Here is a 26,088-nt window from a genome sequence, read left to right on the forward strand (position 1 = left end):
TAATGAATGAAGGCACTTGACTAAGGCATGTGGGGTGAGTTGGAGCGACAGACAGAGGGGCTTGGTGAGCTCCCAAAGAATGGTTTAGTAACCTGGGCAGATCTTCGCTGATCAGTCTCCACACTCTGATAATAGACCGTGAGCAATCATTTCCTGCTCGAAGCTGGACTGTCTATGCTTCTTGATGCTGGATCAAATCAAATTGTATTTGTCACATGTTTCATAAATAACCTGTGTAGACTAACAATGAAATGCTTATGGGTCCTACCCAACAATGCAATGTGAGAGAGAAAAAAAGATGAGTAATAATAAATACACTGAGTAGCGATTACTTGGCTATATACAGGGTACCAGTACCGAGTCGATGTACAGGGGCACGAGGTAATTAATGTAGATACAGTTGAAGTCGGAAGTGTACATACACCTTAACCAAGTACATTTAAACTCAGTTCTTCACAATTCCTGACATTTAATCCTAGTAAAAATTCCCTGTCTTAGGTCACCAGTTTATTTTAAGAATGTGAAATGTCAGAAAAATAGTGATTTACTTCAGCTTTAATTTATTTCATCACCTTCCCAGTGGGTCAGAAGTTTACATACACTCAATTAGTATTTGGTAGCATTGCCTTTAAATTGTTTAACTTGGGTCAAATGTTTTGGGTAGCCTTCCACAACCTTCCCACAATAAATTGGGTGAATTTTGGCCCATTCCTCCTGACAGAGCTGGTGTAACGTTCAGGTTTGTAGGCCTCCTTGCTTGCACACGCGTTTTCAGTTCTGCCCACAAAACAGCCCCCGTGATATGCAGCTGTTCAGGGAAGCTAGAAACCATTATACACAGGCAGTTAGAAAAGCCAAGGCTAGCTTTTTCAAGCAGAAATTTGCTTCCTGCAACACTAACTCAAAAAAGTTCTGGGACACTGTAAAGTCCATGGAGAATAATAGCACCTCCTCCCAGCTGCCCACTTCTCCTTCTCCCAAATCCAGTCAGCTGATGTTCTGAAAGAGCTGCAAAATCTGGACCCCTACAAATCAGCCAGGCTAGACAAAAATTATCTGCCGAAATTGTTGCCACCCCTATTACTAGCCTGTTCAACCTCTCTTTCTGAGATTCCCAAAGATTGGAAAGCAGCTGCGGTCATCCCCCTCTTCAAAGGGGGGACACACTCTTGACCCAAACTGCTACAGACCTATATCTATCCTACCCTGCCTTTCTAAGGTCTTCGAAAGCCAAGTCAACAAACAGATTACCGACCATTTCGAATCTCACCATACCTTCTCTGTTATGCAATCTGGTTTCAGAGCTGGTCATGGGTGCACCTCAGCCACGCTCAAGGTCCTAAACGATATCTTAACTGCCATCGATAAGAAACACTTCTGTGCAGCCGTATTCATTGATCTGGCCAAGGCTTTCGACTCTGTCAATCACCACATCCTCATCGGCAGACTCGACAGCCTTGGTTTCTCAAATGATTGCCTCGCCTGTTTCACCAACTACTTCTCAGACAGAGTTCAGTGTGTCAAATCGGAGGGTCTGCTGTCCGGACCTCTGGCAGTCTCTATGGGGCTGCCACAGGGTTCAATTCTTGGACAGACTCTCTTCTCTGTATAGATCAATGATGTCGCTCTTGCTGCTGGTGAGTCTCTGATCCACCTCTACGCAGACAACACCATTCTGTATACTTCTGGCCTTTCCTTGGACACTGTGTTAACAACCCTCCAGGCAAGCTTCAATGCCATACAACTCTCCTTCCGTGGCCTCCAATTGCTCTTAAATACAAGTAAAACTAAATGCATGCTCTTCAACTGATCGCTGCCTGCACCTGCCCGCCTGTCCAACATCACTACTCTGGACGGCTCTGACTTAGAATACGTGGACAACTACAAATACCTAGGTGTCTGGTTAGACTGTAAACTCTCCTTCCAGACCCACATCAAACGTCTCCAATCCAAAGTTAAATCTAGAATTGGCTTCCTACTTCGCAACAAAGCATCCTTCTCTCATGCTGCCAAACATACCCTTGTAAAACTGACCATCCTACCAATCCTCGACTTCGGCGATGTCATTTACAAAATAGCCTCCAATACCCTACTCAACAAATTGGATGCAGTCTATCACAGTGCAATCCGTTTTGTCACCAAAGCCCCATATACTACCCACCATTGCGACCTGTACGCTCTCGTTGGCTGGCCCTCGCTTCATACTCGTTGCCAAACCCACTGGCTCCACGTCATCTACAAGACCCTGCTAGGTAAAGTCCCCCCTTATCTCAGCTCGCTGGTCACCATAGCATCTCCCACCTGTAGCACACGCTCCAGCAGGTATATCTCTCTAGTCACCCCCAAAACCAATTCTTTCTTTGGCCGCCTTTCCTTCCAGTTATCTGCTGCCAATGACTGGAACGAACTACAAAAATCTCTGAAACTGGAAACACTTATCTCCCTCACTAGCTTTAAGCACCAACTGTCAGAGCAGATTACTGCACCTGTACATAGCCCACCTATAATTTAGCCCAAACATCTACCTCTTTCCCTACTGTATTTTATTTTATTTATTTATTAATTTTGCTCCTTTGCACCCCATTATTTTTATTTGTTTCACATTCTTCCACTGCAAATCTACCATTCCAGTGTTTTACTTGCTATATTATATTTACTTTGCCACCATGGCCTTTTTTTGCCTTTACCTCCCTTATCTCACCTCATTTGCTCACATCGTATATAGACTTGTTTATACTGTATTATTGACTGTATGTTTGTTTTACTCCATTTGTAACTTGTTCTCAACTTGCCTACCTGGTTAAATAAAGGTGAAATAAAAAAAATGTTCTATAGGATTGAGGTCAGGGCTTTGTGATGGTCACTTCAATACCTTGACTTTGTTGTCCTTAAGCCATTTTGCCACAACTTTATGAAGTATGCTTGGGGTCATTGTCCATCACCTGCAGCAAAGCACCCCCACAACATGATGCTGCCACCCCAGTGCTTCACAGTTGATGCTGTTCTTCAGCTTGCAAGCATCCACCTTTTTCCTCCAAACCTAAGGGTGGTCATTATGGGCCAACAGTTCTATTTTTGTTTCATCAGACCAGAGGACATTTCTCCAAAAAGTACGATCTTTGTTCCCATGTGCAGTTGCAAACCATTGTCTTGCTTTTTTATTGCGGTTTTGGAGCAGTGGCTTCTTCCTTGCTGAGCTGCCTTTCAGGTTATGTCGATATAGGACTCGTTTTACTGTGGATATAGATACTTTTGTACCTGTTTCCTCCAGCATCTTCACAAGGTACTTTGCTGTTGTTCTGGGATTGATTTGCACTTTTCGCACCCAAGTACGTTCATCTCTAGGAGACAGAACGCGTCTCCTTCCTGAGCAGTATAACGGCTGCGTGGTTCCATGGTGTTTATACTTGCATACTATTGTTTGTACAGATGAACGTGGTACCTTCAGTCGTTTGGAAATTGCTCCCAAGGATGAACCAGACTTGGTATACAATTTTTTTTCTGATGTTTTGACTGATTTCTGTTGATTTTCCCATGATGTCAAACGGAGGCACTGAGTTAAGGTAGACCTTGAAATACATCCACAGGTACACCTCCAATTGACTCAAATTATGTCAATTAGCCAATCAGAAGCGTTTAAAGCCATGACATAATTTTCTGGAATTTTACAAGCTGTTTAGAGGCACAGTCAACTTGGTGTATGTAAACTTCTGACCCACTGGAATTGTGATGGTGAAATTTCTGTAAACAATTGTTGGAAAAATTACTTGTCATGCACAAAGTAGATGTCATAACCGACTTGCCAAAACTATAATTTGTTAACAAGAAATTTGTGGGGTGGTTGAAACACCTAGGTTGGAGTTAACTCGTTTATCTAAACTTTCGACTTCAACTGTACATATGTAGTGCCTTAAAGTATTCATACACCTTGATTTTTCCAAATTGTGTTACAGCATGAATTGAAAATGTATTAAATAGAGATGTTTTGTTGTTGTCGTTACTGGCATGATATCCCCATAATGTCAGTGGAATTATGTTTTTTGAAATTTTAACAAACCAATACCAAATGAAATGCTGAAATGTCTTGAGTCAATAAGCATTCAACCCCTTTGTTATGGCAAGCCTAAATAAGTTCAGGAGTAAAAATGTGCTTCACAAGTTGCATGTGTGCAATTATGTGTTTAACATGATTTTTGTATGACTACCTCATCTGTACCCCACACAAACATATATTATCTGTAAGATCCCACAGTCGAGCAGTGATTCAACCATAACGACCAGGAAGGTTTTCCAGTTGCAAAGGGAGGTGTTCAGTCCCAGGGACCTTGGGTTAGTGATGAGCTTAGAGGGCGCTATAGTGTTGAATGGTGAGCTGTAGTCAATGTACAGCATTCTCACACAGGTGTTCCTCTTGTCCAGGTGGGAAAGGGCAGTGTGGCATGCAATAGAGATTGTGTCATATGTGGAGATGTTGGAGCAGTATGCGAATTGGAGTGGGTCCAGGGTGTTTTTATGAACCATGACCAGCCTTTTCAAAGCATTTCATGGCTACAGATATGAGTGCTACGGGTGATTATCATTTAGACAGGTTACCTTGGCGTTCTGGGACTATTGTGGTGTACAAGAAGCATGTAGGTATTAGACTGGTAGGTATTACAGACAGGGAGAGGTTCAAAATGTCACTGAAGACCCTTGAACAGTGTTTTCCACCAGCACCTGCTGTCGGCTATCCAGCCAACTACAGTGTCATTTTCAGCCGGGTACTTTTTCCATTTCCATTAACTAGGCTACTTTTCAATTCACTAGTCAGAAAAAAGTCTGCAGAGCCATCTCCCGCTAGAATGAACAATATGCATCTTCTAGCGATCTGTTGATAAGACAGGCGCCTGTCAGTCACGAAGTGTGTGATGACAGGGAAAGACTGCTCATTTGACAGTCTGCTGTCGGTCCGACCTCTCGATACCTGGATGTGTTGTGTGCACAGTGCACTGTGGTTGCAGTCAAATTTCTACACGGTGGGACAGAGCATGAATTTGCGTGTCACAATTAGCCTATTGTTTTCTGGCATTTCATTTATTTTCTTTCGCGTGCAGGGTCCGACATTAACGATAGCTTGCCGGGGCCAGTGAAAACATGTTGGGCCAGTAGATCTTGTCAGTGGCCAGTTACTTTTCATTAAAGGATTTGTTTTATTTTTCTAAACTTTATTTTCATGTAGATAAAACTTTACTTGAAAGTGGGAGTGTTCACTAATGATTGATTATAAGCAAGTGTTTTGCTAACTTGGTCTAAACATTCTACATCTCCTCTTTCCAACTGTGATGCTGGATCAACTAGTCTGGCTAGATGTGAGGGGGGGGGGGGGTGTAGAGCGCTGTAGGCCGTGGCACTTCAGAAGAAATATTTGGACTTTTATACAATGCACGCTTTCATTGCTTTGCTAGTAAATTAATATATTGTGTTTTTGTTGGTTTTTAAAGGTTGGATATGTCTGACTTTAATTGTCAACAGCAGTTGACAAGGTGGTTCTGGCTCTGAGGCCTATAACCTAATGTGCTAATGTTGTGTCAAATGGACAATGCGCCAATCCTTTCCAACCTGGCATGGTATCATTTGATAGTCTTTTTTTAATTTATAGACCAATCAACACCGATCATGCCCGATCCTGGCTGATATGCTGCCCTAGGCGAGACCCAAAATAATTCCACCCTCCAATCCCCGCAAAGTAGAATACTAGCCTAGACTTTAGTGTCGGCCTGCAATGCACTTTTATGAATGCCCATGTGGTAGCCTACTGTTTGTAAAACAATTTACTGTTAATCCCTGTAATTAAGTTAAATTCATTTCTGTTAATGCATGTATCAATTATCGTTATCATTCTCTGACTGGAAATGTTTGCGTTCATTCATAACCTGCTACACTTGTGAGAAACAAGTTTTGGTTTATTTAATACCACACTCCATATGAGCATGTGCCTGGTTTCTCTGTCCTGTTAATGTTGACAGAGAGCTCACGCACCTGAGGACTCATAGAAGAAGCTGGCATGCTTCTCGCAATTGTCAAATGTAGTTAAGTGTCCAGCTCAGCTTCTCAGGATTTTTTTTCTTCACTTCACACAGTAAGTCAAGTCTTTCTATTTTTTTTTTATTTTTACATCCATTCAAATTGTAATTGTTCAAATACTGTGCATAACTATCTTCACAACACTCTCCCCCTCTATAATCAGCGTCGCTAATAAATAGGCTATGGACGTGTTTTTGTTTCTATTTTAATGATTGTCCATTTTCTCTTCATAGCTATCCCCTTTCATACTTACCTTGTCAATTCTTTGTCTTATAACCATGCAAAATTATTTGTTTTTCATGCAGGAATAAAATATTTAATGTTAATTTTGTAAATGCAGTTCTAAAAAGCTGGTTATTGTCATTTCTGCTCTGCATCAGACTAATTTTGTGCTTTAGTTGCACTTCTCCACGCAGAGAATTCACTAATGGGCATTCTATCAGCAAACAGCAAGCACTCTGACAAATGTGTAGCTACTTTTCTCAGGTACTTTTCTCAGTGTAGCCAGCCTACTTTTCTCTGGTAAAACGCAAGATGAACTAAGAAAAACAGTAGGAAATGTGGCTTGCTACATTCTTTCTATAATAAACAGAAATATGATGGCCATGCATATTTTTTGTGAAAAATACCTTGCTTTTTCATTAAACTCATTTAGCCTACTTGTGTGGCTACCAGCCAAATAGCGTTGCACTTCTGTTGTCATCTGATAAATTAAGCTATTTTCTGCCTCGTGTTGCACTATTTTCTGTGAAGGAAAACTAGCCACACGCCCCTGATCTCTCTATTGAAGCAAATACCCCGGTATACGGTAAATACTATATACCGCCCAAGCCTACTGGTGGCTTTGAGTGCTTTTACGGAGGTGTGCACGTGTGAGTTAACATGGACATGGAGAGAATCAGCTACCTTGACTGTCTGAACTCTGTCTCTTTTAATAAAAGGCCTACAAGTAATAACATGAATAACTTCTTAGTGATCCCTTCGTGTGCCAATTCCGTTAACAGGATTGATTTGGTAACACCCAGTGAAATAGCAGCGCTACAAATTCAAAAACTGAAATACTCATAACAATAATTTATGAATCATACAAGTGTTTAAAGATGAACTTCTTGTTAATCCAGCCAGTGTCAGATTTCAAAAGGCTTTACGGCGAAAGCAAACCATGCTATTATCTCAGGACAGCACCCCATGAAACAAACACAAATCACATTTCAACCCGCCAGGCTCGACACAAAAGTCAGAACGATATAATTCATGCCTCACTTTTGAAGATCTTCTGTTGGCACTCCAATATGTCGACTAAACATCACAAATGGTCCTTTTGTTTGATTTATTCTGTCGTTATATCTCCAAAATGTACATTTATTTGGCGCATTTGATTCAGAAAAACACTGGTTCCAACTTGCGCAACATGGCGACAAAGTACCTAATAGTTACCTGTAAACTAGATCCAAACATTTCAAACTTTCCTAATCAAATTTTAGGTATTTTTAAATGTAAATAATCTATAAAATTTAAGACTGGATAAACTGTGTTCTATACCGTACAAAAAAAAAGTGGAGCGAGCTTTCAGGTCGCGCGCCCCAACCACAACAGTACACTAGACTCGACCCTCGTTTTGAACAGCCCTACTTCTTCATTTCTCAAAGGAAAAACATCAACCAATTTCTAAAGATTGTTGACATCTAGTGGAAGCGATAGGAACTGCAAGCAAGTGCCTTAGAAATCTAGATCACATAGAAAACCCATTGAAAAGAGAGTGACCTAAAAAAACATCCTGGATGGTTTGTCGTCTGGTTTTAGCCTGCCAAATAAGTTCTGTTATACACAGACATTTTAACAGTTTTAGAAACGTTAGCGTTTTTCTATCCAAATCTACCAATTATATGCATATCCTAGCTTCTGGGCCTGAGTAGCAGGCAGTTTACTTTGGGCACACTTTTCATCCGGACGTGAAAATAGTGCCCCCTAGCCTTAAGAAGATAAGATTGAAATGGCATGATAATAACAAAGTGTCATGGCTTGTTTCAAATAGCTTTTATTAAGAAGCATATCCATGAAAACAAATGTACAAACAGAATTGAACCATTGTCAGTGACAGTGTACATTGGCCTGGCCATTTACCGTAACCTCAAATTCCAAGACCGTAACAGCCCTATTTCTGTTTCCCTACATTACAATCACCGACCACGAGGAGCGCAACCTGGATGAGCATTTTCTTGTATGCTTATTTCTACCAGCGTGCCGCTGCACGGATCTGTGTTATGACAGAGGGTGAGTGTTTCCTCCTAATGGTATCATTCCTTTGTGGAAGAGTTCTTTCAGGGAGAGACCGCAATCACTAAGTGGCTCTGATCTAATCAAGGCCTCCTCCTTCTCCCCTTACCTTTTTACCTAGTATTCATGGGAAACAGCAAGTGTGGTCCAAGACTAGGTATGGGACATCTAATTTGTAAGTGGGAGATGGTGAGTGTCTTCAGGGCATGGTTGTAATGTAATGGCTGTATTGTTGTTACAGACTGCCTGTCCTCCTAAGACTCTAATTAGACCTGTGTCTTCTCACCCCAAAAGCCCTGGGCCTGGTGTCAATATAACTAGTCCTCTGGGGCTAACATAACTGTGAACAAAACATTTGCATTTGCAAGGCTTTGACTTGGCAGTGTGACACCAATTTTTTTTATTGGTGCTAGGGTGCTAGTAATTTATTTATTTCCTCAACTGTTCAGAGGAGACTGTGTGAATCAGGCTGTCATGGTTGAATTGCTGCAAAGAAAACACCACTAAAGGTCACCAATAAGAAGAGATTTGCTTAGTCCAAGAAGCACAAGCAATGGACTTTAGACTGGTGGAAATCTGCCCTTTGGTCTGATAAGTCCAAATGTGATTTTTTTTTTGTTCCAACGGCTGTCTTTGTGTGACGCATGTTAGATGAATGGAGGATCTCCGCCTGTGTGGTCCCCTCTGTGAAGCATAGAGGAGGTGGTGTGATGGTGTGTGGGTGCTTTGCTAGTGACGCTGTCTGATTTATTTAGAATTCAATGCACGCTTAACCAGCATGGCTACCACAGCATTCTGCAGCGATACGCCATCCCATCTGGTTTGTGCTTAGTGGGACTATCATTTGTTTTCAAGGTCTGGAAACACATTTATTTATTTTAAAAAATGAAAAAAAATAATAATAATAATAAATATATATATATATATATTGTGTGTAGATTGAGGGGAAACAATTTTATCCATTTTAGAATAAGGCTGGAACGTAACAATGTGGAAAAAGTCAGTCTGAATACTTTCCCGAATGCGCTGTATGTGTGTATGTGTATATATATATATATATATATATACACACACACACACACACACACATACATACATACATACATACATACACACATACACACATACATACATACATACATACATACATACACACACACATACACACATACATACATACACACACACATATACACATACAGCGCATTCGGGAAAGTATTCAGACTGACTTTTTCCACATTGTTACGTTCCAGCCTTATTCTAAAATGGATAAAATTGTTTCCCCTCAATCTACACACAATATATATATTTATTATTATTATTATTTTTTTTCATTTTTTAAAATAAATAAATGTGTTTCCAGACCTTAAGTGGTTGAAGCATTGTTGTGGATTTAGAAAATCCCATTTTTTTTACTTTTTTCTATTAAAAAAAGTGTGATTTTGAGAGTGAACCTGAAAAACCTAGGACAACTCGTTAACCTGGAAAATAATACCAGGAAAAAGGTTGAACTGATTTTCATAGGGCCTGTGGAGTGAATCGCAAACAATAACACCCTTTTTGAGATTGCGAAAGGTTGTATTTCTTCCCTCCAAACAATCAATGTAAATATGATATTGTCAAATTGGAATTAATTGTGTTCGCAGGGCATGACATTATTGGCTATAGACTACTTGCTCAGCCCGCTAATTAAGAACATTTTATTTACGTGCGCAACGTTCGCTTTCTCGGGCCATTATTATTTTATTTCGGACCAGTAGCTTTGTTAGCACTGGCAAATGTACCTGAATGTCAAACCCTGCTGTTGTTAATTCGCCTGGTTATGTATCTAATGAGTCCTCTGGGGCTAACAGGTGATATTCCATTAGTGTTAATGCATTGTTTCCTTCTCTGTATAATGTGGTCCGTGCATGGATGACGTTGTTGCCCTATACAGTCTCATTCTGTACCTGTTCTAATGATTTTAATCAAGTTTTGTTGAGTTTGTGTCCATGGCATAATAAATGTTTATTTTTGTCACCTTGTAAACCGGTGGAGAGGCATTGGGATGTGATTTAACCAGTCTAAAACTAATCTGGTTACATGTATATTTTCCCAGGTCGATAGGTGGGTTTGCGTGAATGCGTGTCTGTCGGAGATCACCGCTCTTGGAAAACAGGTCATTTTCCTGAGTGTTGTATATAATTGTCTACTGGTTTGTTGGACGACATTCAAATCCATAGTCTGAGCGCTTTGGTGCTGGCGTGTTTGTGTAGCTGTGTTACGGTACCACTACCACTGTATCTGATAGTTTAGATGACTGTTTCTAATCCTGGCCCCTCCCCTCTGCCCCAGGCTGTGGGTCAAGCAGAACCAACAGCACTATGGGAGGGCGGGGGTGGCGCGGGGGCTGGTAGCTAGCAGAGTGCGTCAGCAGGCACGTGTCGGGCCCGCCCGCTCTCGCAAACTGGCACAGGAAATGAAAAGTGGTGGTTATGTCACACGGGCTCTAATCTCCCCTGGGCTGGCGCCGCTGCAAACCGCTGCTGGCTCCCTTTTTGGGAGAAACCAACCAACAACGTTATGTTATGCTGACGTTGAGGGTGAGCATTGGCTGTGTAAAGCTGTACACTACGGCCAGGGCCACTGGGATGGGCTCATCCTGATCTACCCTCCTCCTGTCATCCCTCTCTCCATGTCAGTGCTGCTGGAGGGATAGAGGGAGTTAACAATGCAACTTCAGACTGAAGGGCCAGCCAACGTCTGGTTGCATATCCTCCTACCACTAAAGTGGAATATGTTTCATGTTGTGGCCTTCATATATTTCAATAACAATCAAGATGGAGATTGTCTTCTCTACCAATTATTTAGATTTGGTACACAACATAGTATACTGTACTATACGCTAAGTGTATACAACATTAGGAACACCATCCTAATATTGAGTTGCACCCCTAAAGTTCTTTGGGCATGGACTACAAGGTGTCAAGTGTTCCATAGGGATGCTGGTCCATGTTGACTCCAATACTTCCCACAGTTGTCAAGTTGGCTGGATGTCCTTTGGGTGGTGGACCGTTCTTGATATACAAGGGAGACTGTTGAGCGTGGAAAACCCAGCAGTGTTGCAGTTCTTGACACACTCAAAGGCACTAAAATATTTTGTGTTGCCCATTCACCCTCTGAATTGCATACATACACAACCCATGTCTCAAGGCTTAAACATCTTCTTTAACCTGTCTCATCCCCTTCATCTACACTGAAGTTGATTTAACAGATTCCTAATGTTTTCTACAGTCAGTATAATATCCTACAGTAAATATGAAATAGTTTGCCTATCATTGTTTTATTAAATGAAACGACCTGCTTCAGTGCTGCCTTTTTCAATGTTTATGAATCAATGGTATTTTAACCTTAGTCTTTAACTTCATAGTATGATTGATGACAGTGACCTTTTCTGCTGTAGAAGCAGGTCACAAGTATACCGACTGTCTCTGCATCACGTAGTCTTATGTACTGGCTTGTTTCAGTATCCGAGGTGAAGTGGTGATCATTCCCAGAGCTATGTTCGGGAGGCTGCTCTGCAGTGAGGGAATCGGATCTTCCTGGGGAGAGAATGGCTAGGCTATATTTTGCTGCCACCCTGGCGGTGTCCGACTCTGTAGTGAGATTAGCATGGGGGGGGGGGAACAGACTTATCTCCTTGGTCTCTCACTAATGTTGCCAACCGTCACAGTCGCACAAAGACTAAGTGAAGCTGTTGGCCAAGCTAGCTTTACTGCTACTGTACAGGCCTGAAGTTTGATCTATGGTCAATCATGTTACTATCATGTTACTGCATCCCATCATGGCCACGTCAGCCACCATGTTTTTGTTTTCTGACCTACATACAGAAGTTCTATGATTCTTGTCTGGAAAATCATTTGATGTCCTGCAGATTACTGCCTATGTCATATAAAGACAAAGTAATATGGAGACTTCGTCTCCTACATGTACACAGTAATATGTTTGACTCAATTGTATCTTTCTCTTTTGTCCCCTCCCACAATTACTGAGGTACTTTCAGCATGACAACCCTATCCTAATTATGTGGTGGGGATAAATACTGTATCAGTATTGTGTACTGAACAAAAATATACCACCATTTGCATCATGGAGCGTGACATCTCTTTCACATAAAGTTGATCAGGCTGTTGATTGTGGCCTGTGGAGTCTTCTCCCACTCTTTAATGGCTGTGTGAAGTTGCAGGATATTGGCGGGAACTGGAACACGCTGTAGTATATGTTGATCCAGAGCATCCCAAACAAGCTCAATGGGTGACATGTCTGGTGAGTATGCTGGCCATGGAAGAACTGGGACATATTCAGCTTCCAGGAATTGTGTACAGATTTTTTCAACATGAGGCTGTGCATTATCATGCTGAAACATGAGGTGATGGTAGCAGATGAATGGTATGACAATGGGCCTCAGGATCTTGTCACGGTATCTCTGTCCATTCAAATTGCCATCGATAAAATGCTATTGTGTTCGTTGTCTGTAGCTTCTGCCTGCCCATACCATAACCCCACCACCACCATGGGACTCTCAGCAAACTGCTCGCCCATACACATGGGCTTCGGTTGTGAGGCCTGTTGGACGTACTGCCAAATGTTCTAAAACGGCTACTCCCACCCAGAAGTACGTGGCAATGCCGTTGGGGTTACGCCAAATAAAAATGTGATTTACCATTTTCAAACAGTCCATTTCGATTTTCCAACGGGGTTATACATTTGGGTGAGTTTTTTTTCTTGCCTGAGTAGCCTCGTTTCACTGCCAAAAATGAAATTAAACCATCTACTGTTCAGCGAAATAACACTATCAAATAAAGGTAGCCTAGTAAAATAATTAACATCCACTCACATTAACAATTACTCTCTCGTGGGAGTTCCACTAACGGTCTGTATGTAGCCTAACGTAGCTGCTGCTCATTCCGTTTGCTCAAAAACCAGGACAACAGAGGTGGATATTTTTAAAGTACTGGACACCTTTGTGACATCAAATGGACTTTGGTGGTCAAGATGTGTTGGTATCTGTACTGATGGAGCAAAAGCCATGACAGGAAAACGTAGTGGAGTGGTAACGTGCATGCAAGCCGTTGCTCCCAACGCCACTTGGGTACACAGAGGCTCTTGCTGCCAAAGGAATGCCTGACAGCTTGAAAGACGTTTTGGAAACTACAGTGAAAATGGTAAAGCAAGGCTCCCTCTCGTGTATTTTCTGCACTATGCAATGATATGGGAAGCAACCATGTAACGCTTTTACAACAGAGAGAAATGCACTGGTTATCAAGAGGCAAAGTATTGCCACGTGTTTAAATTTTTTATTTTTACTGACCGTAATTTTCACTTGTCTGACTGCTTGTGTGGTGATGAGTTTCTCACATGACTGGGTGATAATAAAATTTTTAAAAAAATTAAAAGTATTATTAAAAAAAATTCTCGCTGAATCTCCAACTGTATTCAATGTGCGGGACAAAATTGAGGCTATGATTAAGAAGTTGGAGCTCTTTTCTGTCTGCATTAACAAAGACCACACACAGGTCTTTCCATCACTGTAGGATTTTTTTGTGTGTGAAAATGAACTAAAGCTTACGGACAATGTAAAATGTGAACCTGAGTGACCTGGGTATGCAATTACGCAGGTACTTTCCTGAAATGGATGACTGACACAAACAACTGGATTCGTTATCCCTTTCATGCCCTGCAACCAGTCCACTTACCAATATCTGAACAAGAGCCAAATTGCAACAAGCGGTTCTGTGAAAATTTGATTTAATCAGACGCCACTGCCAGATTTCCTGCCTTTGCAAATCGCGCTGTTAAGACACTGATGCCCTTTGCAACCACGTACCTATGTAAGAGTGGTATCTCGGCCCTCACTAGCATGAAAACAACTAAATACAGGCACACACTGTGTGAAATGATTTAAGACTAAGACTCTCTCCAATACAACCCAACATTGCGGAGTTAAGTGCATCCTTTCAAGCACACCCTTCTCATTAAACTGTGGTGAGTTATTCACCATTTTTGATGAACAAATACGGTTTTATATGTAAGATGGTTAAATAAAGAGCTAAATTATTAATTATTATTTGTGCATTGGTCCTATAAGAGCTCTTTGTCACTTCCCAGAAGCTGGGTTGTGACACAAACACACTAATTATTATGTTTGTGTGTGTAGCAGGCTTATAATGATGGCAAAAGACATTTGAGAGTGCGCTGACCCTGGTGCTTGAGGAGTTACGCAGCTGGAGGTTGAATGTTTGAAGGGGTTTGAGACTATAAAAAGTTTGGGAACCACTGCTCTAAAGCAACGTTGGAGGTGGCGATAGCATTCAATTATCTGGCAACAGCTGTGGTGGACATTCCTACAATCAGTATGCCAATTGTGTACACTCAACTTGAGACAGCTGTGGTGTTGTGTGACAAACTGCACATTTTTGAATGCTCTTTTTTAATGTCAATAGCACAAGGTGCACCTGTGTAATGATCAAGCTGTGTAATCAACGTATTGGTATGGCAAATGAGAAATGCTCACTAAAAAGGATGTAAACAAATTTGTGCAATCTTATCAGTTCATGAAATATGGGACCAACACTTTACATGTTGCGGGTTATATTTGTATTCCGTGTATAGGAGTCACCTCCATGGTCTTATGTCATCGTGCAGGCTTTTAACCTCCTTTCTCATCTCTTTGTATTACAGACAAGTTCAATTCATATGTGACTCTGAAGGTACAGAATGTCAAGAGCACCACCATCACCGTGCGAGGGGACCAGCCATGCTGGGAGCAGGACTTTATGTTGTAAGTGACCAGTGACCACACACTTAGACTGCTCTTCCTGTCCTATGCACTCACACACTGTCGTATAGGCCACAACACACCTGTTTGTGTGGAGTATAGAATAGTCTGAGGGCTCTGTAAGTGTCGCTGTTTTCATACCGTGTCAACGGAATCATGTAACATCAGGTTTGTTTTGGTCAATGAGGATCAGAGAGTGAAGATAAAGGGAGGCTCTATGGCTCTGAGCTCAACAGACTTTATTGTGACAGTATGTCCTCCATGCTCAGTCACGAACACCTTTTATGCAGCAGATGCAATCACCCGAGTGCTCTACCCTACAGACAGGTGAGAGCAGGAAAGCTAGCCTGCCGCTGGTGGTAAAGCTCTGTAGCTACACTTCAGGTTTATGATTTTCAGACAGTAATACGTGACAGTAGGTCACAGTCAGGGATTTCCAGTTTTGTCCCCATTTGTTGACTACCAGGTGGGTTGTTGTTTCGAGAAAGGTAGCTAACCGGTTCTCGCAGCTGTTCACTTATTGTTAATCGTCTCATCTCCTCATTTTAGTGTTCTGATTGTAGGCTGTTATGTTGTAACTGTAGATTTACTCTTTGTGTGTGTGGTCATCGTTCTGTTTATTTTTCCAGAACTTTCACAAGGATGTTGCGGCGTGTAAATGCTCTGCCTTAGTACTATTTATGAAACACAATACGATAGCTTAGCACATCACTCAACAGTGTTGCCATCAAACATTCAGCTCAGGCCCCTTGACGAGCACCACCTGTTAGTCCTGTATGTAAATCATGTTTAGCAAATGTGTTAGTTTAGCACAAACTACAAGTCCTATGCCAATGAACAGGACAGTGTATGGTCTAGCTGAGGTGAGCAATTGAAGCGCTAGCGAATGGCATTGGCATGTTAAAAATGATATCTAGTGTGTCGGAAAATAAACAAGTTTACTGTTATCTGAAAACTGGCTCAGCTCGATTTCTTCCTCCTTCAGTGATGTTTTCTTGCCAGAAAGCTGTAGCCTATTAGTTCTGTGGGTCAACCTTTATGGAACAGCTTCCCTAATTGATATCGATCACATTCTATATAATTGACTCCGAATACTTTAGTGGATGGCTGCACGTTGGTCTTCTTAATGACATAGCAGATTGCCAAAGGGTCTTATGGTTTGTCAGGCCAGGCTTCTGTTTCTATGTTAGCCAGAGCGAGACTGGAGTCCAGATCAGACCACACCTTCCTTGTGAGAAAATTTGATTATTTGATTTGAATGGCCATCCCCACCTAGAGACATGCTCAGGCCACCAGAGGTTACAGAAAACAGGCGTGTAGTGACAGCTGTGGATCGATATGTATATCTTACATCCCACACTCGCCTTATCTCTAGGTAGGGCTTTTTCCATAGCGCCTCTGCTATGCAGCTCAGAGTCATTATAATCCTATTGTTCTTAATGTTCTTTCGGTTTACAAATACAACAGAGTTTGATAGAGCCAAGCCTACAGTATGTGATGTTAAGAGCCTACATGGAATTGTCTCATTTGGACTGGGGCTTATGTTTACACTGACTGTGATGGTGTTGTTTTTGACGATTTGTGGTAATGGAAGGATCTCTCACTGTTTCCGTGACGGGGTGCTCCAGGAAGTGACATGGAGGAGAGCCTTAATGTTTCTGTGCTTGAATGAGGCCTCAAAAGAACCATATGTTTCTATGGCAACCCATCAATTAATCATCATTCTGTCCTATCCCTGCTTTTTTAGTGTTTAGAGAAAGTAATGGGGGTAAATTATAAATGCAGTATTTTCCAGCATTGTTTCCCAAAGCCTGTTGGGGTGGGGTCCTGTGGTTCATTCCCATCTCACTCCACAGACAATGGGAAGCTCAAATGAAACGTTAATGGATTTCTGGATGCTGCTTTCACAGAAATCAGTCTGTGCCGTGGGTTCTTTAGTTTGTTTCTATGCTGCAGAAAGAGAGCTCAAAGTGAATTCAGTGTGTGATTGAGTCTGTTTACTATTTTAATATGTGCAAAATTGTCTTCTCATTGTTTATTTGTTTTCTAAAAGTATATTGGTATGACCAATTACTTTATGACCATAAGCAGTTTATACAAGTACCTGGTTGATCATGTTTGCATTCACTGTGGCAACAAAAGAGCCTAAGAGATTGACAGTGAATGGTTTTCTCATTAGGGTAATAGTGTTGTCGTCATTTGGTGCATCTCTTTAAGTGTGAGTGGTTACAATATCTTTGTTTGCACCTGGGCTCACTCTTACTGCCACTGTTACTTAGGGCAGTGCACTTTTGATAATTATCTTCTCTCATCTTTCTATTGTTTTTGCCACATTAAGTTGTCAACCACGGTCGATGCCAGTATGCAAATGAGATCGATACATCACGAGCAATAGTCTCTTTCAAAGGAGATGCTCTTTTATTGTTAGCAGGCTTTGCTTCCATTTGAATGGCAAATAAAGGACTGAATGCATCACAACGTCTGACATGATGCGTAAACAAAGACCACAAGTAGTCGATGAGCAGCAGGCCAGACAGTAGTACTTATCCCAGTTTCTGTTGTCATAGTTACTTCGACGTTTCCATTTGAATGGATGTGACTCACTACATAATAAATGCAACCATCCTTTAGAATATTTACAGTTTACATTGTTACCTATGGGCTCAATCACTTTGTCTCTCTTAATACCAATTTCTGTCTATCAAACTTTATCAAATGAGAGTTGATTATGACCCAATCTCCTTCATTCCCATCCTCTGTTTCTCCAGTGAGATCAACCGTCTGGACCTGGGGCTCATCGTGGAGGTGTGGAACAAAGGCCTTATCTGGGACACTATGCTGGGGACTGCCTGGATCCCCCTCAAGAGCATCCGCCAGTCAGAGGAGGTGAGGAACACAGAACGCATACATGCATCCAAACGTACGCACACAATTACATCAGACATCCAGCTCAAATGTTGAAACCATGTACACATATGTCTGGGCACTAGTTCACCGCCCGGTTGGTTTAATCTGGTTTGTTTATGACCTCTGACCTTGTCTTCCTCTTCCTTCAGGAGGGCTCAGGGGAGTGGACCTTCCTGGACGCTGAGGTTCTGATGAAGGCTGATGAGATTTACGGCACCAAGAACCCAACTCCCCACCGGGTTCTGCTAGACACGCGCTTTGAGCTGCCTTTCGGTAAAATGTCATATAGATCACCATTTTTCGATTGGGCACATAGCTATCTCTTTTATATAATTGGCTCTCTTTAAAATGTATTTGTTGCTTCTATACAGTACATGGTCAAATAGCTTTTACAGTTATAGTACCTAAAGGTACGATGCTGAAATGTTGTAGGTCTGTTTTTGTTGTTGCATTGGAAGATGTGACAGACATAAGGCACAGTAATGATTTATACAGTAGTAGATTTTCCAATGACCTGTGCTTTAACGTACGTCACCAGACATGATATCGATTGGCTGAAATGCCAGCAGGTTGAGTAGTGAGCCTCTTGGATGCAGCCACTCTCGTCTCTCCACACTGAGAGGGAACAGTTATGTAATTTGTACGTCACTTTCGACATCACTGTCCCTTAATGTTGCCAGTATTGGCGTCGGCGTGCCTAAAACACTTCAGATTGGTAGCTTCAAAGTTAAAACTGTGGGAGGTGCTTGGGCTACTTTCAGGTGTTTAAAGGCAGGCCTTTGAAGGTAGGGTAGGTGAGGCTGTGTGTTTGTCTGGGTTCTTTGTACAATTGATCCCATTCATTCACCAGGAAAAGGGTTTGGTTTCATCTGCCTTTGAAGCCCTGGCCTTTTGTGTTCGGCTCTCTTTAATGTCCAGTGTCTCTGTAAAGGATCATGGCCCATCCGGGCACAGGGAGGGAGTGGGAGCTCTGCTCTAATAGACCAGCGGCATCAAATCAAGTTGTATTTGTTACATGGGCCAAATACAACAGGTGTAGACCTTTCATTGTAATGCTTACTTACAAGCCCAACAATAGTTTTAATAAAATACCTAGGAAAATAAGAGAAGAATAACAAATAATTAAAGAGCCAGCAGTAAATAACAATAGTGGGGCTATATACAGGAGGTACCGGTACAGAGTCAAAGCGTGGGGGCACCGGTGTCGAGGTAATATGTACATGTAGGTAGAGTTATTGAAGTGACTATGCATAGATAACAGAGAGTAGCAGCAATGTTCCAGGGGGGGGGGTGCGGCGGCGGCAATGCAAATAGTCTGGGTAGCCATTTGATTAGCTGTTCAGGAGTCTTATGGCTTGGGGGTAGGAGCTATTTAGAAGCCTCTTGGACCTAGACTTGGCGCTCCGGTACCGCTTGCCGTGCGGTAGCAGAGAGAACAATCTAATGCTAGAGTGGCTGGAGTCTTTGACAATTTTTAGGGCCTTCCTCTGACACCACCTGGTATAGAGGTCGTGGATGGCAGGAAGCTTGGCCCCGGTGATGTACTGGGCCGTACGCATTACCCTCTGTAGTGCCTTGAAGTCGGAGACCGAGCAGTTGCCATACCAGGCAGTGATGCAACCCATCAGGATGCTCTCGATAGTGCAGCTGTAAAACCTTTTGAGGATCTGAGGACCCATGCCAAATCTTTTCAGTCTCCTGAGGGGGAATAGGTTTTGTCGTGCCCTCTTCATGACTGTCTTGGTGTGCTTGGACCATGTTAGTTTGTTGGTGATGTGGACGCCCCGTCAATGAGAATGGGGGCGTGCTCGGTCCTCCTTTTCCTTTAGTTCACAATCTTCGCCTTTGTCTTGATCTCGTTGAGGGAAAGGTTGTTGTCCTTGCACCACACAGTCAGGTCTCTGACCTCCTCCCTATAGGCTGTCTTGTCGGTGATCAGGCCTACCACTGTTGTCATCTGCAATGGTATTGGAGTCTGGCCATGCAGTCATGAGTGAACAGGAGGTAGCTGAGGGGCCCCCGTGTTGAGGATCAGCGTGGCGGATGTGTTACCTACCCTTACCACCTGGTGGCGGCCCGTCAGGAAGTCCAGGATCCAGTTGCAGAGGGATGTGTTTAGCCCCAGGGTCCTTAGCTTAGTTATGAGCTTTGAGGGCACTATGGTGTAGAACGCTGAGCTGTAGTCAATGAATAGCATTCTCATATAGGTGTTTCTTTCTTCAGCTGTGAAAGGGCAGTGTGGAGTGCATTAGAGATTGCATCATCTGTTGGGCGGTATGCAAATTGGAGTAGATCTAGGGTTTCTGGGATAATAGTGTTGATGTGAGCCATGACCAGCCTTTCATAGCATTTCATGGCTACCGACGTGAATGCTACGGGTCGGTAGTCACTTAGGCAGGTTACCTTAGTGTTCATGGGCACAGGGACTATGGTGGTCTGCTTGAAACATGTTGGTATTACAGACTCAGACAGGGAGAGTCTCAGACAGGGAATGTCACTGAAGACACTTGCCAGTTGGTCAGCGCCTGCTCAGAGTACACATCCTGGTAATCAATCTGGCCTTGTGAATGTTGACCTGTTTGAAGGTCTTAATCACATTGGCTACTCAGAGCGTTATCACAGTCGTCCGGAACAGCTGATGCTCTCATGCATGTTTCAGTGTTCCTTGCCTCAAAGCGAGCATAGAAGTAGTTTAGCTCGTCTGGTAGGCTTGTGTCACTGGGCAGCTCTTGGCTGTGCTGCCCTTTGTTGTCTGTAATAGTTTGCAAGCCCTGCCACATCTGACGAGCGTCGGAGCCGGTGTAGTATGATTTGATCTTAGCCCTGTGTTGATGCTTTGCATGTTTGATGGTTCATCGGAGGGCATAGAGGGATTTCTTATAAGCTTCCGTCAGCCCTAACCTTTAGCTCAGTGCGAATGTTTCCTGTAATCCATGGCTTCTGGTGGGGTATGTTCGTACAGTCACTGGGGACGTCATCCTTGATGCACTTATTGATAACGCAAGTGACTGTATTCCTCAATGCTATCAGAAGAATCCCGAAACATATTCCAGTCTGTGCTAGCGAAGCCGTCCTGTAGTTTAGCATCTGCTTCATATGACCACTTTTTGGGAGGGCCGAGTCACTGGTGCTTCCTGCTTTAATTTAGCTTGTAAGCAGGAATCAGGAGGATATAATTATGGTTAGATTTGCCAAATGGAGGTCGAGGGAGAGCTTTGTACACCTCTGTGTGTAGGGTAAAGGTGGTTGCACATTTAACATGCTGATAGAAATTAGGTAAAACTGATTTATGTTTCCATGCATTAAAGTCTTCGGCTACTACCACCTCTGGATGAGAGTTTTCATATTTGCTTATCGCGGTATACAGCTCATTGAGTGCAGTCTTAGTGCCAGCATCGGTCTGTGGTGGTATGTAGAGAGCTACGGAAAATACAGAAACTCTCTAGGTAGATAGTGTGGTCTACAGTTTATCATGAGATACTCTACCTCAGGCAAGCAAAACTTTGAGACTTCCTTAGATATCGTGCACCAGCTGTTGTTCACATATATGCATAGGCCCCCGCACGTGTCTTACCAGTCTGCTGATCTGTCCTGCCGAAACAGTACATAACCCACCAGCTGTATATTCTTAATGTCGTTGTTCAGCCACGATGCAATGAAACATAAGATATTACAGTTTTTAATGTCCCCTGGGTAGGATATATGTGCTTTCAGCTCGTCCCATTTATTTTCCATCGATTGAACATTAGCTAGCAGTATGGAAGGTAAGGGCAGATGAGCCACTCGTCTAATCCTAGCAAGGCACCCTGATCTTTTTTCACAAATCTCAGTTTCCTTCTCAAGTGAATCACGGGGATCTGGTCGGGTTTCTGTAGTAGTATTTCCCTCCCATCCGACTCATTGAAGAACTATTCATTCAATTTGAGGTGAGCAATCGCAGTTCTGATGTCCAGAAGCTCTTTTCGGTCATAAGAGACGGTAGCAGCAACATTATGTACAAAAGAAGTTACAAACAACGCAAAAAACAAACAAAATAGCATGGTTGATTAACAGCAGTTAAGACGGCAGTCCCCCCCCCCCCCACGGCGCCATCATAATACCCTGGTAGTAGGTAATAATGTGTACTTTATCTGTCTGTACATTAGTCACTTGTTGGGCTGGTTATGTCCTCAAGTAAAGGCTTGTGCAGTTTTGCAGCCCATAACACTCCTGTACTCTGTGCTTCTTATGTCTCTGAAGTTCTGTCACGACTATGATCCTTTTCTTCTGTGCATTCATTTGTCTCTGTCATTACAAACGTTTCTACAGTGGAGCTGTAATACCGGGCCCTGGCACCCAACAGTGCAGTTTGAGGGCCGAGCCAACTATTTGTAATGTCTTATTCTTAAGTGGCTTATGATATATTTAAAGGGACATGAATATGTAATGGCAGCATGGTGTATGTGGGAGCACGGATGGTGTAGGTTAGGATGCAGCTCACCAGTCACCCGTGTGTGTGTGTGTGTGTGTGTGTGTGTGTGTGTGTGTGTGTGTGTGTGTGTGTGTGTGTGTGTGTGTGTGTGTGTGTGTGTGTGTGTGTGTGTGTGTGTGTGTGTGTGTGTGTGTGTGTGTGTGTGTGTGTGTGTGTGTCTGCACCCCTCTCTGCCAGACATCCCAGACGATGAGGCACAGTACTGGACCGGCAAGCTGGATCGCATCAACACTATGAGGATCCATGATGAGGTAAGGCCCACCCAACATGCAAGGCGCCAGGAACAGTGTGTCAAATATGTAGATACAAAATGTACGTATTTATATTTCAAGCAGTTACACTGGTAATCTATTTATGAAATTAGCCTCTATGTTTGCATATTGTAAAATACCATGTACATTGCGGTCAAATGTTCTGTTACACTTGGCTCTTTGCACACAGTAAAATACACTAGCACACAGTAAAATACATGTAACTAGACGATGGGACTAACTCTGGTCATTTGACTCTTTCCTCACAGAAAACACTGGTTAGGTACTGTATTGACATGTGTTCATCACTGTTTGCTGTGCTCTGAAGTGACAACATAGATTGTAGATAACTATTGCATGCAGTGGCATTGAAGTCATGGTGGTTATACAAATGCAGGAGTTTGAGAGTGACGATGATGCTTTGTTGTGGATGATGGTCAGAGGTCACAATTCCTATTCTCTTTTCCTCTCTCCAGTACCCTCTGCAGGATGAGGTCCAAAGACGCCCCATGCCGCTTGCTGCCTCCCAATGTTGTGAGTGGGACTGACTTCCACACCATAATATCCCACTAGATGGCGGTCTCTCATCAGCCCCGTGTCTCTCTGGCTTACCATTAGTTTGGGCTTTTCACGTTGTTTAAGTTGTCGTATTCCTGAGTTATGTGTGAATCTCCTAACCCAGACTTAACATCAAGTAAGCCTTTTATCCAATACATTTTTTCCCAAAACAGTCACTACTCCTGCAAAGTTAGGAAGAATGTCAACACACAGTGATGCCACTTTCATGCATGGTCATAATTTCCCCTCCTATGTCATGCACAGTTTTTGCACACTCTCCACTACCTCTCACTTTACTTCTCTGCCAACACCCTCACCAGGCAACTATTTCGGATGGGCTGACACACTGAGTATGTAACAGTCTTTTTTGTGATGAATTTTATCCCTTCCCAAAGCTTCACCTTGGCCTATCCTCAATGCATTGTGCATGTTATCCAGCACCAAAAACAATCGCTACAGCCAGGGGAAATATCCCCCCCACACACACACTCTCCTCTCTCTACACCTCATGTCAGTTTCATCTATATTTCTTGAGTTTCATCACCTTTATCAATTTCCCCACGGGACATGGAAACACACACATTGTTATTGTTTCTACCTGCATGTAAACAGAACTGGACAATAGCAGTTAAGCCTACATCTGTTTTTGCAGTCAGTAGGTGACCTTAATAAGCATAGTGGCAGTTGATGACTTTGTGAACAATGTCAATGAGATGCAACAGCATCGTCACACAGACAGGGGGCAGTGTTCGCCAGCCTGTTTTGAGAAATCGAAACATCAGTTTGTCCTGAACTATCTTTTTCACTTATCAGTCTGGACGCAGCCCACCTCAACTGTCACCTTAAGTTGGCCACTCAGCTTAGGGTCAGCATTCTGCAATCCAAAGGACCTGTTTGCGTGCCAAAGTTGAGACTGCGTCACTGAGAGACGATGTCAAAATTGCATTTGAGTTCCTTAACTGATTAATTTGGGTGTCCCTTTTTGACTGTTTAATGATTTATACGTTCAGTTGCATCACATTCCCCTTCCCACTGTGGTTTACTTCCTGGTTGGCTTGCATTCAAAGGTGCATGACCCTTGCCCTCCTTACCTCCCTCTTACCTGACCCTACCTGACCCCAGTGTATATCACCACTTGTTCTTATTGTGTAACTCATATGTGTGAGGCGAACATGTTTTTTTTTTTTTTTGTGAAATTGTGAGCATCAGTGGGATAGAATGGAGATTCTGTAGTCATTTTAGCAGTTATAATGCCTAGGTCTCTAGAAGTTATCTTGTGGAGCTTGTCCTTTTGCCCCTCCCCCTTTACAGCCCTGGATGACCATGACAGTGCGGTGGACGACCGGGACAGTGACTACCGTAGTGAGACCAGCAACAGCTTGCCCCCGCGCTACCACACCACGACCCAGCCCAACTCCTCCATGCACCAGTACCCCATGGGCCCCCGGCTCCAGAACCACCTGGACTCCTGCACCGACTCCATCCACAGCTTTGACATGGACTACAGAGACCACCGTGGTAGCAGGTAGAGCTTCTGATACCACCCGCAAACGTACAATACATGCCCCGACACAGAATTCACAGAAATGCACAATTTCAACTGTAAAAGATTGCACACCTGTTCATATATTCTACAATCATACTTACTGACAGATAGTGAAGGATGTCCAGAGTTAGGACATTAATAAAACAATGTTTAGTGCAGTATCGGACATTTATTTTGTTTTGTTAGAAAACTGTTTAAAACAAACTATGTAAATAAATAATTTTGCAAATAGACCCAGTTAGCTGAGGGCCTGAGTCTTAGCTGTTTTGTATGTTAGAAGGCTTCCCTCTTTCAGACGATTAAGGGACATCCACCCTCCTGGGACAGAATGGCAGAATCAATTGGCTGCCTTAGTTGTACCCTGAATACAAGCATATTCCTCAAGTAATGTGAGCAGCTTTAAATTTAGTCAGTTTATGTTCATTTGTCACTGGCACATGGTTTGACACCGCATAGGAAGGAGGTAAACAATGTCACCTGCTTGAATATATGAACAGTGTCCCCGAGGACGTGCTAATAGCAATTGAGTCTTTGGTGATTTGTATATTTGGATCTAGTATAGAATTTCATTTAGTTAATGGAATGTCAAAATGCAGTGTAGCTTTGAAGAAGGAACAGATTTGGTCTTAAACAATGTCGAAATTGTCCAACTGCTTAGATGTTTTCCCAGATGGAGCACAAATAATCTGCCAACTCCATTCACGTACCCAGTGTAGAGTGGGTCTTTGCTCTCTTACATGTGTGACTTGCTGTGGAAAACATGTGCTTCAGTGAGATTGTGGTAAATCTCAGTCTGTGTGGACAGATAGAAAGCTGATCCGGATAATTCCATAACATCTGAAAAGAAAAGTGGGATTACAGCCAGGAAAAACTGATTTAAAATTGACGTATTGTTATATGAAACTTCTTTGGCAGTTTGGATGAAACTGAGCTTAGTTAAGCCTGCTATTGTCACATATGGGTCTTTGTGACCCTGGTTTTGGAAGGGAAGGTTCAGTTATAGGGAAATACTGCCCTCCCTGACCGAATTTCTATGCAGTCTGTAAAATGACTTTGGACAGAGAGATACTTCAGGTTGGATTTCAGGGCTTTTGTGCTGTTATTGATAATCCCCCAGAATGACGGCATCACGCACATAAAATGGGCATATCAAACAATCTGAACACACATTCACCAAATTTAATTTGTTATTTACACA

The 26,088-nt window shown here is 42.6% G+C and overlaps 1 protein-coding gene across 3 annotated transcripts in view; it reads left to right on the plus strand.

The window, feature by feature from the left end:
• The window catches only part of LOC139408693 (unc-13 homolog Bb (C. elegans)), a 104,332-nt gene that overhangs the window by 19,022 nt on the left and 59,222 nt on the right, over positions 1 to 26,088 (plus strand). For 2 of the 3 annotated variants that reach the window (XM_071152913.1, XM_071152912.1), the window contains exons 3-8: positions 15,061 to 15,160; positions 17,926 to 18,043; positions 18,214 to 18,337; positions 22,713 to 22,786; positions 23,263 to 23,320; positions 24,656 to 24,869. In XM_071152913.1, the coding sequence (XP_071009014.1) occupies positions 15,061 to 15,160; positions 17,926 to 18,043; positions 18,214 to 18,337; positions 22,713 to 22,786; positions 23,263 to 23,320; positions 24,656 to 24,869 (688 nt within the window). Of the gene's footprint in view, positions 1 to 15,060; positions 15,161 to 17,925; positions 18,044 to 18,213; positions 18,338 to 22,712; positions 22,787 to 23,262; positions 23,321 to 23,664; positions 23,695 to 24,655; positions 24,870 to 26,088 lie in introns of all 3 variants that reach the window. The other variant, XM_071152911.1, reaches the window with a different exon arrangement.

Source organism: Oncorhynchus clarkii, chromosome 5 (assembly GCF_045791955.1).
Source record: "Oncorhynchus clarkii lewisi isolate Uvic-CL-2024 chromosome 5, UVic_Ocla_1.0, whole genome shotgun sequence".
Taxonomy (NCBI): domain Eukaryota; kingdom Metazoa; phylum Chordata; class Actinopteri; order Salmoniformes; family Salmonidae; genus Oncorhynchus; species Oncorhynchus clarkii.